The 12205-nt window shown below is 45.3% G+C and overlaps 1 protein-coding gene across 9 annotated transcripts in view; it reads right to left on the reverse strand.

Moving 5' to 3' along the window:
* Positions 1-518: 518 nt before the first annotated feature.
* magi1b (membrane associated guanylate kinase, WW and PDZ domain containing 1b) overlaps positions 519-12205 on the reverse strand; it is a 140423-nt gene continuing 128736 nt past the window's right edge. For 7 of the 9 annotated variants that reach the window (XM_034584765.1, XM_034584762.1, XM_034584764.1 and 4 more), the window contains 4 exons: positions 11860-11947; positions 10938-11081; positions 9937-10075; positions 4518-6511 (listed from right to left, as the gene is read on the reverse strand). In XM_034584765.1, coding sequence (XP_034440656.1) covers positions 5277-6511; positions 9937-10075; positions 10938-11081; positions 11860-11947 — 1606 coding nt within the window. In that variant the 3' untranslated portion in view covers positions 4518-5276. Of the gene's footprint in view, positions 534-4517; positions 6512-7518; positions 7599-8597; positions 10076-10937; positions 11082-11859; positions 11948-12205 lie in introns of those variants that run through there. The other 2 variants (XM_034584768.1, XR_004613788.1) reach the window with 2 other exon arrangements.

A 12205-nucleotide genomic window follows, 5' to 3' on the forward strand; every position in this document is an offset into this window, starting at 1 on the left:
TACACACTGTACATTATCTGATGTCTCTTCTCTCTTTTCCAAATTAGTCACCCACTTAAGAACATCTCGGTACCGTACTCCTTTTGTACGTTGCCAAAGTAACACTCTCCTCCCCCCCACCTCCACTCCCTTGCAGCAACTTCACAGCATCAATATTTAACCTGATGTTGTCAAATCTAAAAAAAGAAATGATGCTGAGAAGAGGGCTGAGCTTCTGAGACGTGTTTATCTGTGGACCTGTGCTGGACACGTAACTCGATTCCTCTCTGGAGTTTGACGACAACACAGACACACAGGGTGGATCACAATGGAGGACACACTACAGCCATCACTGATTATGCCTTCTATCATAGGGTTAAGCACAGGCCAGTAATCACATGGACAGATGCAGCACAGCAGGTGACAGATATCTCTATGTCATATACAGCACTATGGAAGTCACAGAAGCAGCTGACCCTTATATCCATTCTTCTCTCCTGCTTCTACAAGCAGCGGCAAAACTACGTAGCTGTGTCTTAGACCTTTTCTGTCCTCTCCCCATTCATTTCCTCACTCTTTGTATCGCTACCTTAACTGCGTTCTGAAGATCGTGTCCACTTCTAATCCCATCTTCAACACAACTATCATCACAGCAATGCACAGGGGCTTTGTTCGTAGGTGGAATGAATGCAACGTCTTAGTGAGGCCCCCCTCCCATCACCCTGGGTGCCCCTCAGCTGGATTCTGGCATTCAGCTCCTCTGCCTCACCTCTCATCAGTTGGTCTTGTTATAACTCTTTGACACCACAATTAGCAGGTATACACAAGGTTTATAAACCCACTTGAAAAGGTGATTGACTCACTTTCCCACTGCCAGTGGGGGAGTTTTCCTATCGGTTCTTTTTCTCTGCAGAGCTCACTCACGTCACTGTTGCATCTTGCACAATACAAAGACTTTTTTTGTTGTTGTTCCCAAGATTTAAAAAAAACAATTCAAGTTTGTGGCTATTTACGCGCCAATGCCCAGAAGGTCAATGTGCGTCATAACGTTGTGCAGAAAAAGTGCAGCATCAGCGTCTGAAACAAACAAGAATAAACTAACGTGTTCACGCAACTGTCTGTTACATCACAGCTGATCAGAGCCAATGAAAACCTGTGTCTACTGCAGAGTCAATTGACCTGCAGAGAATGCAAAGAAAGATCTGAATGGAAAAACTCCTCAGACGACCTGGGTAGTATCTTCTTAGAACAACCATGGCCCAACAGCCACACACAAAATTTGAAATGAATCATTCAACAGTGCAACAGGCAAATCGGACGTTTCCACATGTATTTCTTATGACAGCATAACTATTTAATCTGCTCAGTCCAACACAAGGACATTTCTTCTTTTTTTTTAAAGAGTGGATGAGTCACTCTGAAAACTGCATTATTCTGAGGTGTACAATTTGGCCTTTTTTCGATCAGAAGCATGGTTTGCATGAAACAGGATGCAGGATTTAGTTTTGACATTGACGGGAAGAAAAACACTCGATTCTGCTCAGCACACACCACAAGTGGTTGTCCACTTTGCTGCTTTCTAGACGCTCATGCATGCACACATTTCAGCAGAGGAGGAGAGCCAGGGGCAACACCTCTGGGACAGGCAAAAGTTCAGTGCGTTTCTCTAAAGGAGTGTCTCCACCGCAGGGACACAAAGCCTCTCCGCAGGAAACCACCTCTGGAACTTCTGGAACAACTCGTGTTTTCTCTTGCTCACTTCGCTGTCAGCCTGCCACTCAATGTGACTTGGCTTCACGTCACCAGAGAGCTGTCATGCTGTCCATAAAATAAGCCATAACAGTGAGCCAGCATGCACCAAACTCAGAACCCTGAAACTGAAGCAGCGATATAGAAAGTAGCCACAATTTAATTACACCTACAAGGTGTAAACAAACACAAATAAATAAATGTACTCTGATCAGCAACATATCGTTGGCAGGTTTTGAAAGGTTCGATCTGAACCATTGGTAGTGTGGTTTAAACCTCATTTTGTAGTTTTGAATGATTCTCCACAGCTTCATGGTTTGACTAATTCAACAACACACTGATCAGCCATAACATTAAAACCAGTTAGCCCCCATGTTGTAATGTTGTGGCTGATTGGTGTGAGTGCTCGAACAAGAGCATTAGGTCAGTCACTTTTTAAATGAAGGGAACTGGAATCAGGTTCAAAATGAGCAGCTGTTAAGGCAAATATAACACGTTCTGTTGGGATTTCACAGAGATTTGCTGACATCATCATATCCCCACAGGTACCTAACCAAAAATATGGATGCTTAAACAAAAAGGAAGGAAAGGCAGCATTTAAAAACATTCACTGACTGAGCTGATGAGACGTGGCGCCTGTGGATTTCTCTCTAACAGCTGCTGATTGATTAGTGTGACCATCCAGTAAAGCCTCAAGTGTTACATGCACATACACCACATCCTATTGATCCCTGTTACCATGACAAGAAAAACACATATGTGCCCTTTGAACCAACGTGTTCCTGCACGGGAAGGCTGATTTCCATGCACAGTCAAGCGTGAGACAGTTACAGTATGAGGACATGGAGCAGAGTTAGTTTGTAGGATGATGAGCTTCCTCTGAGAAAAGTGACTTGGACATTGCTCTCTTGAGTGAAAGCATCTTGAAATCCCGAGCACATATCCTGCCAGAAATAACTTTTCTTTTCATTTGCTTTTCTCCCAGAGCCTTGTTTACGCATCTACAACTCCTGTCTGCTCCAGTCAGCTCAAGGATGGAGCCCGTTGCTTTGGTGTTTCCATGGAAACGCGGAAGCAAGAGGGCTCCAAGGTCGCAAACGAGGGAACCCGGAGCCGAGCTGATGGGCGAATGGAGGCTTGATGTGGTGGGCGCCGTAGTCTTGTTGTTATTGGACATTTCATTACCGCCTCTCCCCGCCTGCACTGACACTGACATGATAAATTGTCAGCCGACATGGGCCGTTAATCATTTCTGGGGGTCGCACAAGCAATACAACATAGAGCTCTGTTCCTGCATCTGATGACGGGAGGGAGCGGAGTATGTCCTGATAAAGAGCGAGAGAGGTTTCAAGAGAGGAGGGGAGAGGAGAGGAGAGGGTTCGGTGCTGGAAAGTGGATTACATCCATTATTTAGGTGCTTCTTCCCCTTCTCGGAGAGAGGAGAGAGAAAAGAGGAGGGTTTGCAGGATGTAAACATCTCTTTATCTTTTTACCGGCTGCAGTGGATACGACCTAACTATAGCAAATATATATATATATTATGTAAAAGTAGCAGGTATTGTGGGGTATATGTATTGGTTGTTAAGGAGGATTAACAATAAAACTATCTCTGTGCAAGTGCAAAAGTGTGTGTTCCTCGTATTAACAGGAAGCCTGATTCGTGTAAAAACACTTTCAGATCGTTGCTTCAAAAGCACAGCGATGCGCTGAGGCTCTTTTGAATTGTGGAGAAAGTGGGCCAGAAAAGAAAAAAAAGCTCTGATATGTTCCTGTTTGATCGCGATGCTTCATCTCTGCTTCTTATTTCCCCTTATGAGCTGCACAGATTGTGTCCACAGGGTAATCTTGAATGCACACGTTTGAACACATGGTATTAAGTACCTTGGCATGTGCCGCAGCAAACTGGGAAGAACTTCACATGATGGAATCTAAGAACATCTTCAGTTTGCTGCATGTCAGACATGTGGACACGTCCGATGTCAGAGGGAGGCATGGGAGGAAGGTGCAGTTAAACAGACATCATAGTTAGATATTTAAGTTCCAGTATCTTAACCCTGAATGTCAGTAAATGTTATGAGAAGAGTTAAAAGGATAAACATGCAATGATCCCGTGAATTTATCAGTATTTCACTCTCTGCCTCATCTTAACATATTAATCGAGCAAATGCCTGACTGAACATTTTCCTGCAGGAGTAAATCCCTGCTGGCATTCACAGGTCACCAGGAGGGACCACTCTGTTCTCCGCCGTCCACTCAATTGTCGTTTGTAGGGGGTGGGGTAAAAATCCTCCACCTATCGCTGTCACCGTCCTGAAATAGGGACACAGCTTCCCTCGCTGCCTGGTCTCTGTCAAATGAAAAACCTTCGAGCAGCCAGGATCCTGAAAGAGGACTAAAACTGGGGAGGGGAGGCGTGTCAGCAGAGAGGGCACAGATGAAGCACAAATCAAAGTAAGACGTGAGAGGAGTGGAGGAACATTTTTAAGACTGGCTTTGATGTTGTGAAAAAAAGATGGACGCTTTTTGCTTTACTTTTCTTCAAAGGCTCGAAGAACGCACATAGTTTTGGGAGGCCTGAGATAACACTTTTTTTGTCTTTCGTTTGTCCAAAAGATGAGAACTCTGCGGTCATCAGACTCTTAGATTCGACTTTCTGCTGCCACCTTTGAAGCGTTCACATCACACTTCTCTTGTTAAAACTGTTATGAACTTCAATCGTCGTTCATTCAATACAAAAATGATTCTACAGGATGGGATGACACAAAGAGATTGAACCAAAGCAAACACACATGCGTTCATTTGTTGAATATATTATTTTATTTTAACATCATCATCATAGTTAACTTTTAATTTCCCCTTCATTCATTTAAAATGATCACCTCTGAATGTACACATACTGCAAACTGTCAAAAATATACAAACAAATGCAGGCTTGTGCTATAGTCTGGTCAAATGTCTAAAAAACAGTGGCACTGGGGGGAGAGAGAGAGAGAGAGTGAGAGTGAGAGAGAGAGAGAGAGAGAGAGCGAGAGCAAGAGAGAGAGAGACATTGAAACCGGTAAAGACATGCACAGCATCATTGTGAGCACCGGTTACAGTCATCCAGGTGCGCGGCTCTTCCATGGGATCCGTGTGGAAAAGTACATACATGTCTTCATCTGACAGCGCGTCACAAAGCGCCTGCCACATATCAAATCAAATACAAAAAAAAAAGAAGTTGCTCGTTAATGGAACTGTTAGGCACATCATTGTTTTTTATGGTTTTACATTTTCTGGAAAAGTCTGAGTTACTGTAAATGTAGAATGCTTCAACAAAAACAAGGGAGAAAAAAATCAAACATACAATCGAAGAAAAGAAAAATAAACAGCTTTAAAAAAAAATCATTTTGGAATCACTGTCTTGTTCGTAACTCAATGCTGTTACATAATGTGTGTGTGTGTGTGTGTATACATAGCTGGGTGCATTTCTGTAGAACCAAGTGGTAATATGAGCTAGTACTTGAGGTGTATTGTGGGTTGCTTGCTGTGATTGGCTGACAGCCGTCCAATCAGATACTCAGGTCTTTGGGGTTATCCTTGTAGGTCTTCTTGGGCTCGGGGAGCGAGGGCCTGGACGACTTACTGGTGTCGGTCTGGAGCGTGCTGTAGTACTCTCTCACTTTAGCCGCTACGAAATTGTCATCATCCTCTTCGTCTTCTGAGTCGTCTCTTCTGGGACTCCTGATCGGGGAGATGTCACGTCCCAGGCTTCTGGCTCGGTACTGCGTCTCGGGAGTACTATCTCTGCTGGTGAAGCGCCCGTCCCTCTCCGTCCTCTCAGGTGAGCGCCCCCTCAGCAGTGAGCTGTACCTCTTGTAGGCTGAATCTGAGTCGGGGGTGCGCACTCTGGGCAAGGTGGTGTCTCTCTGGCCCCGAGACGCCATGTCCCTCAGCAGGCTGTCCCCGTTGTAGGCTCTGTCCATAGAGGAGGCTCTCATCAGCAGGCTATCCTCGCCATACAGGTGCTCCTCCCTGCGCAATGATGGAAGCGTGGGCTCGCGGTTCAGGCGGTCCAGAGCCGGGGGCTCTCGGAGGATGCTGTCCTCGAACGGGAGGCTGAATTCAGAAGTCTTGGGTGGCTCCATCGATACGGCCACAGCCCCGTTGGGCTTTTCATTGCTGTGGCTCGGTCTCTGTGGGGAGCCGTACTGGCGGTAGGGGTCTGAGGAGTGGGCGTGGCGTCTTGTGGGGGAGTGGTGCCGAGGGCGGTTCGGAGAGCGGTGGGGAGACCTGTGGCGGCGAGGCGAGCGATAAGGAGAACGATGGGGAGAGCGGTAGGGTGAGCGGTGGCGGCCATGGCGTCTGTCAGGGGAGCGACCTTGGTGTTGTCCCTTGTGACGACTATCAAGGGTGTTGTCTGCACTACGAGACCTGCCATGCTTCCTATCGGGCGAACGGTGGCGACTACGGTGGTTCCCGCTGGAATGGTGTTGGTGGTTGTCACTCCCCTTGCCATCCTTCTTTTTGAACAGTTTGGCTGTATCCTTCCCCGTAGACTTTTTCTCCTTGTTTTTTCCCTTGCTGGTTTTCTTGTGTGGGGAGCTGTGGCGGTGCTTGGAATGGTGCTGCTTGCCGGTGCGGGTAGACTTGTGGCCCGACTCCTTCTTGCTCCGGGATGGTTGTTGGGGTTCTGGTGGGTAACTTAACTCCGATGGTGCGTTGGTTGGGGGCACGATGCTCACTTCCGCAGCGTTTTGTAACCCTGTGGCTGCGTTGGCTGTGATGCTGTCGTTAGGGCTGCCGTCTGCAACACAATGTGACATACAACCAGGGTAGGAGGATGAAAAAAACAGGTAGACTCTCACAGTAACCATGCTGAATCACTCAGATATGAAGCTGAGCACATTTCCGATGGAAAGCCATTCTGATGTTAATGCCAGCAAAGATGGCAAGTTGTTAGATGGCACAGCGACAGCCAATGATAGAACATGAGTGTAGCTACACAAGAGAATAAAAGGCAGTGACACAGTTGTATAGTAGCCATCGCTTGAGGACCCTTGTTACCCACAACAAACCTGTTACCAGGGCAACCTGGGGTCACTGGAATTGGACTTGGCCGGTCAGGCGACCTGACTGGAGGCTGGTTACAGTCAGTGCCAACGTGCTGCATGTTGCTTGATCGTACTGATTAGCCATGCTCTTTCATGCAGTCATGATGCCTTCGACAAATCGTAAATGTTTAAAGAAAATAAAATGCTCACGATGACTTCCAAAGACTAATGCCTTATTTAGGTTTAGGAGGCATTTTACCATAGTCAGTTTTTAATAGCTTTCCTTTGTGGATTTTATCCCTCTGGTTACACTAAATCATCTATTTAAGCAGCCACCACATTTTTATTATCAGATGAAACCTTACCTAAGCTTTGTGTCTATATCTTAAGGAAGGTCTAGAAACTGCAGAGCAATGACGACAGTGGAAAACTAACACGGTCTAAAGAAGCAAAGACACTGCATCTAAACCAGTTAACAAGAACAAACGAGCTCTGTGCATTTCACCTTTGGACTCGTTGGCCAGAGGTCAAATACAAATAGCGCAGACATACAGAATGCATGAAGAATCCATCACAACGGCTACGGCGACACTGGCAGTGCATTTTGGGTGAATGGATTTGTATGCATGGAGTAGAGCACGGGCACAGGTGATCTGAGGCCACACCACACACATCAGGATGGACGGAGAAAGAGATCGAGAGAGAAAGAGAGAGAGAACGACAGGAAAAAGCCAGACGACAGCGAGGGACAGTTACAAACCGTGGTCTGATTTTGGAGGACAGAGGCCTCCCCCATCTTGTCATTTCTCATACATGCAGTGAGATGGGGAGCGACCATCCCTGAAGGAAGACAAGAGCCCAGTGCAATACGGGGGAAGAGGGAGAAGATACACAGAAACAGAAGAAAAGAGAAGAGCACAGTAGTTAAGATCCCTGGAACCGACATGAAGGAAGAAAAGGAGAATTATTGTGTTGATTTTTTCAATGGAAAAAAATGTGTTTATTTGATCATTGAGTCACTGAGAATAAAGAGACAGTCCAGGAGACACCCCAAACCCTTCAGTGGAAAACACCAGTTACAGAGAAAAGTCCTGCATGTGCACATACACACACACGCACGCACACCCACACCCGCACAAACACACCTAGAGATGTGAACACAGAAGCAGCAGAAACCCCAAAACAGAAAGTAAAGACAGTGAGACTTGCACATTCACAACAACAGTATATGAAGCAGTTTACATTGCTGACAAAAATAAAAAATAAAAAATTACTGGCAAAACTGTCAAAAGGTAGTTCCAACTAAAAAGTACAAACAATGACCCAAAAATATACAACTTTACATGATGTCGTATCAGATAGGGCTGTCCCGAATTCCTCAAAGCTTCGGCGGTGGTCATTGTAATCAAATGAAAGTCAAATGCTGCTAATCTAGCCCAAAAATTGTAATTTAATTTGTTATTCTCAGACAAGGACATTTTTTATCTTAACAGTGAGTCTTACTTGGACAGTGACAAGTTTCGAGCACAAGCAAGTCAAGCATGTTGGATATGAAACTGGCAAACCTATGACTTTGGGAAAAACAAACAGTAGCTAGTAGCCTAGACGTCGCTAAAGTTGAACTGAAGCTTGAAAGATTTGCCAATAATGACTTCCGCCAGGGAGGTAATGTTTTCACATGTTGTTGGTTAGATTGTTTGTTTGATTACGCAAAAATCGATGAAACCGATTTCTATGAAACTTAGTGGAAGGATGCGGTACAGGTCAGGAAAGAAACCCTTACATTTTGTTGCGGGTCCGATCAGTGGTCAGAACTTATTTTTTTCCACTTTCCTTAACATTGGGAGTTAGGACTTATTTTTTTTTATTTTCACTGATTTTCCAGGGAATATTTCATGGATTTGACGAAAATAATTATCATATTACTGAAACGTCAAAGCTCTTCAGTGGCATTCGGGACAGCCCTAGAATTGGTGCAGGTACAGACGTCACATTCTTAGCCCAAAGAAAATAACACTGATGAACTTTTCAAGACAAGTAAATGTATCTCCACTCAAAGTAAAAAAAAACCCCAGATATGATGACTTGTTACTATCAATCAAGACTGGTCAATACGAAGAAGAAAAAAAAAGAAACGTTCCATAAATATTATGGAAAATAGACATTAAAAGGGAAAACAATCCAATTTACACTTTTGACAAGTTCATGCAGCAATAGACTTTTATCCATTAATATGTGGCTTGGATTCATGGCTCTGTACACGGAACAAAAATATTTGTAAAAATGCATCTATTCTTTTCATCACTGTACAAAATGTCTTTATAACTGGAGAGGCTCTTTTTCTTTTTTCAACAGGGATGGGTGGAGTTCCTATCGTTACAGCTTTTCAATGACATTAACAGTGGGTGCAAATAAAATCCATGGATTAGTGAGTAATGTCAAGCACAGTATCGTGAGAGTTTTGTCTTTGAAATGGTAAAAAAAAAAAAGCATCAAACAGCCTTTTGTTCTTCTCAATACAGGTCTCACTTAAAACCCTAAACGAGTTCAGTAGCTTACATTCACCTTCAATAAATATTATAAATATGTCCTTACCAAAGCTGCGAGATATCCCATTTTATCAGGGGATGCAACTTTCTCTTCCTCTGAACGCTGAACTAGTGTTTAATGAGGAATCAAAGCCCACCGATATCACTTCTTACCCACAAGAAACATAGATTTTTTTCAATACTCTGTCATTCAAACTCTGTAAACAGTTTCTATTTTCATGAAGCACTGAAATCAGACCCACCACCTTCCTGTGAAGTCCCAGCGGAGTGCGTATGCTCAGTGGCCAGAAGGTGAGGAAGTGACAGCGGGAAGACACAGAAACTGAGAGCAGGTGAGAGCAGGGCAGGGCGACGGCACCCACGGGAACACCCTCCACCCCCTGCTCGTCCTTCACCCCCCCAAAATCCCAAAGCCCAGGATTGACCTCCACCAGAAAGAGAACCACGACCAACCAAACCCAGACTAACACTCCCTGGAGGGTTTGTCCCAGGGATGAGTGAAGGGTCCTGGGAGGGCAAAAAGTTCTTCCCCCGCTTTCCCCTTCGACCCACCACTGTCCACTGGGCGTCCCCCCTGGCTCAGGGTGTGAAGATGGGGGAGAAGGGAATGTTTTCGTAGATTGACCCACCATATTCCGGCACAGAGCCGTCACCCCTCTTGAGCACCAGATGGACACGCCGGCCTCCGCTCTTGATGAGCTCGATGGCTCGTGCGTGCTTCATGCCCTTTGTGCTCTCGCCGTTGATCTCCAAGATCTCATCACCAACCTATGGAGAAATATGGGCAAGGGAGGAAAAGGCAAGAGGGTGAAAGGAGAGTGACAGGTGGAGGTGGAGAAGGGAGAGAGAACAGAGTGAGACAGAATGCGGGGAACAAGTGACAGTGGGGAAGAGAGTATACCAGAGGAAAGATGAGAGGCACAGAGGTTCAAAGGGACACGATGACAGAGGAGGGGAAGGAGAGGGAGGACAGATTGAGAAGACGTTACACATCAAATCATCTGAAAGATAAAGTGCAACAACAGCAACATTTTAAATTAACAGTTTTCACAAAGGGCAAATTATATTGGAGTGCAGCAACTGTGACGCCGAGAGAGGAAAATGAGAACGAAAGGGGGAAAAACAGGATCCAGAAAGAAAAAAACCCACACTCTTTGCTTCCTGATTCTTTGCCTCCACGCCTCAAGTTATCTGTCAGTGTTGTCTGCACCGAGGGAATTCCCCTGGCAGAGTAAGGATCTCTCACTGACACCACTCTCTGTCTCACAGAGCAGCTACTATTAATACCTCTGCTAATGTGGTGCAGAAACACAAATGTATGTATTCACATATGTATGCATGTACAAAAAGTGCTAATACATGCACACCCACACACGTCCTAACCGACCGTAGCACATTAATATATACAAAAAAACACATTATAGCTCAAACATACTGTATATACTGTATCTTAGCATATGTAAACCCAGAGGGGAGAATCAATTAACCCTGTGCTGCATTCTCAATCAAGCAACCCGGGGGAAGCGCTTAAGTAATTCCCATTCAGATCAAGAGACACAAGAGGAAAGATGCAACAGTAAACAGTATATATTTGTGGTGTGTAAATGCTGGCTGTTGTTCGTGTCCGTACCCTGATCTTTCCGTTCCGCACGGCCGCTCCGTCCTCAGCTAGCCTCAGCACGTACAGGTCCATGTTGTATTCTCTGCCTCCGCGCAGACTGAAGCCAAAGCCTTTGTTGTCTCGCTCCAGGTCCACTGAGTAGAACTCAGCATCCTGATGGAGAGCGACCACACATACACACACAGACGCGGAAAGACAGGAAAGGAGAATTTGCATCAAGGTCACTTTTGTGATTCAGATTTGAAGTATACGTGTGTGTGTGTCCTTTGAAGTGGACTCCTATTTCAGGAACATGGGACAAATGCCATCTTCAGGAAACTCAGACGTTTTCAATAGCTGTATGTGTGTGTGTGCGTGTGTGTGTGTGTGCGCGTGCGTGCTTATGCTCAGGTGTAAGGATGCTGAATTATTGATGCCTCGGGCTGTAGGTGGACAAAGAGAGGGGGCACAGGCAGAGCGAGGGATAGAGACTGGGAGAGAGGGAGCCAGGCAGCACAAGGACATGCAGACGGCCATAGCAGCTCCCGTCTTCACGCCCTCCTAATCTCCTCTGCTGAAGAATCAATGCTATCAGTGAGAAACATCTCTACACCGCCAGATTAATTCAGTGGCGAACACAGTGGACTGAGGGGTTACTTTGAAAGCAAACAGGCTTTCCTCAGCGCAGCCTCCGATAATGTGGCCAAGAAGACATGAAAAAGAAAATAAATAAATGAGAAGGCACCTTGTTTGTCCTTGGGAAGCTGGATGGGTGGATTGGTTGATGCATGGAGGATAAATAGGTCTGTGGGGGCTACAACAACTGGATGGATGAATAAAAAGGCGAGTGTGGATGTGGATGGATTGCTGGAGTGTAGATTACCGGGATGTTGGATGGATGGATGTATGAATGGAGTGACAGGTGAATGGATAACCATAATATCCTTATTACCTGAGATGAGACTTGTGTCGGAGGCTGGGGAGGAGGTCCTTGTGGGGGTATGAATTCAAACGATTCTTGTTTTGGTTTGGTGTTGTTCCTGAGACGGAGAGACAGCAGTAAGTAAAACATTTAAAGCATTAAATTATTCGCATATTTTCAACACTTCTTCCTAAAGGGGACTCATTATGGTTATTTCCAGCTCTATATTTTTATTCTGGGACTCCACTAGAGCAGCTTTGTATGATACACTTCTTGAAAAAAAGCCTTATATATCTCAAACTGCCTGTTATGCAGCCCCTCAGTTGAAGCCTCCTTTAAACCACACTGTTCTGATGCCTGACGCCTGCAGACAGGC

This window comes from Hippoglossus hippoglossus, chromosome 5 (assembly GCF_009819705.1).
Source record: "Hippoglossus hippoglossus isolate fHipHip1 chromosome 5, fHipHip1.pri, whole genome shotgun sequence".
NCBI classification, from domain to species: Eukaryota; Metazoa; Chordata; class Actinopteri; order Pleuronectiformes; family Pleuronectidae; genus Hippoglossus; species Hippoglossus hippoglossus.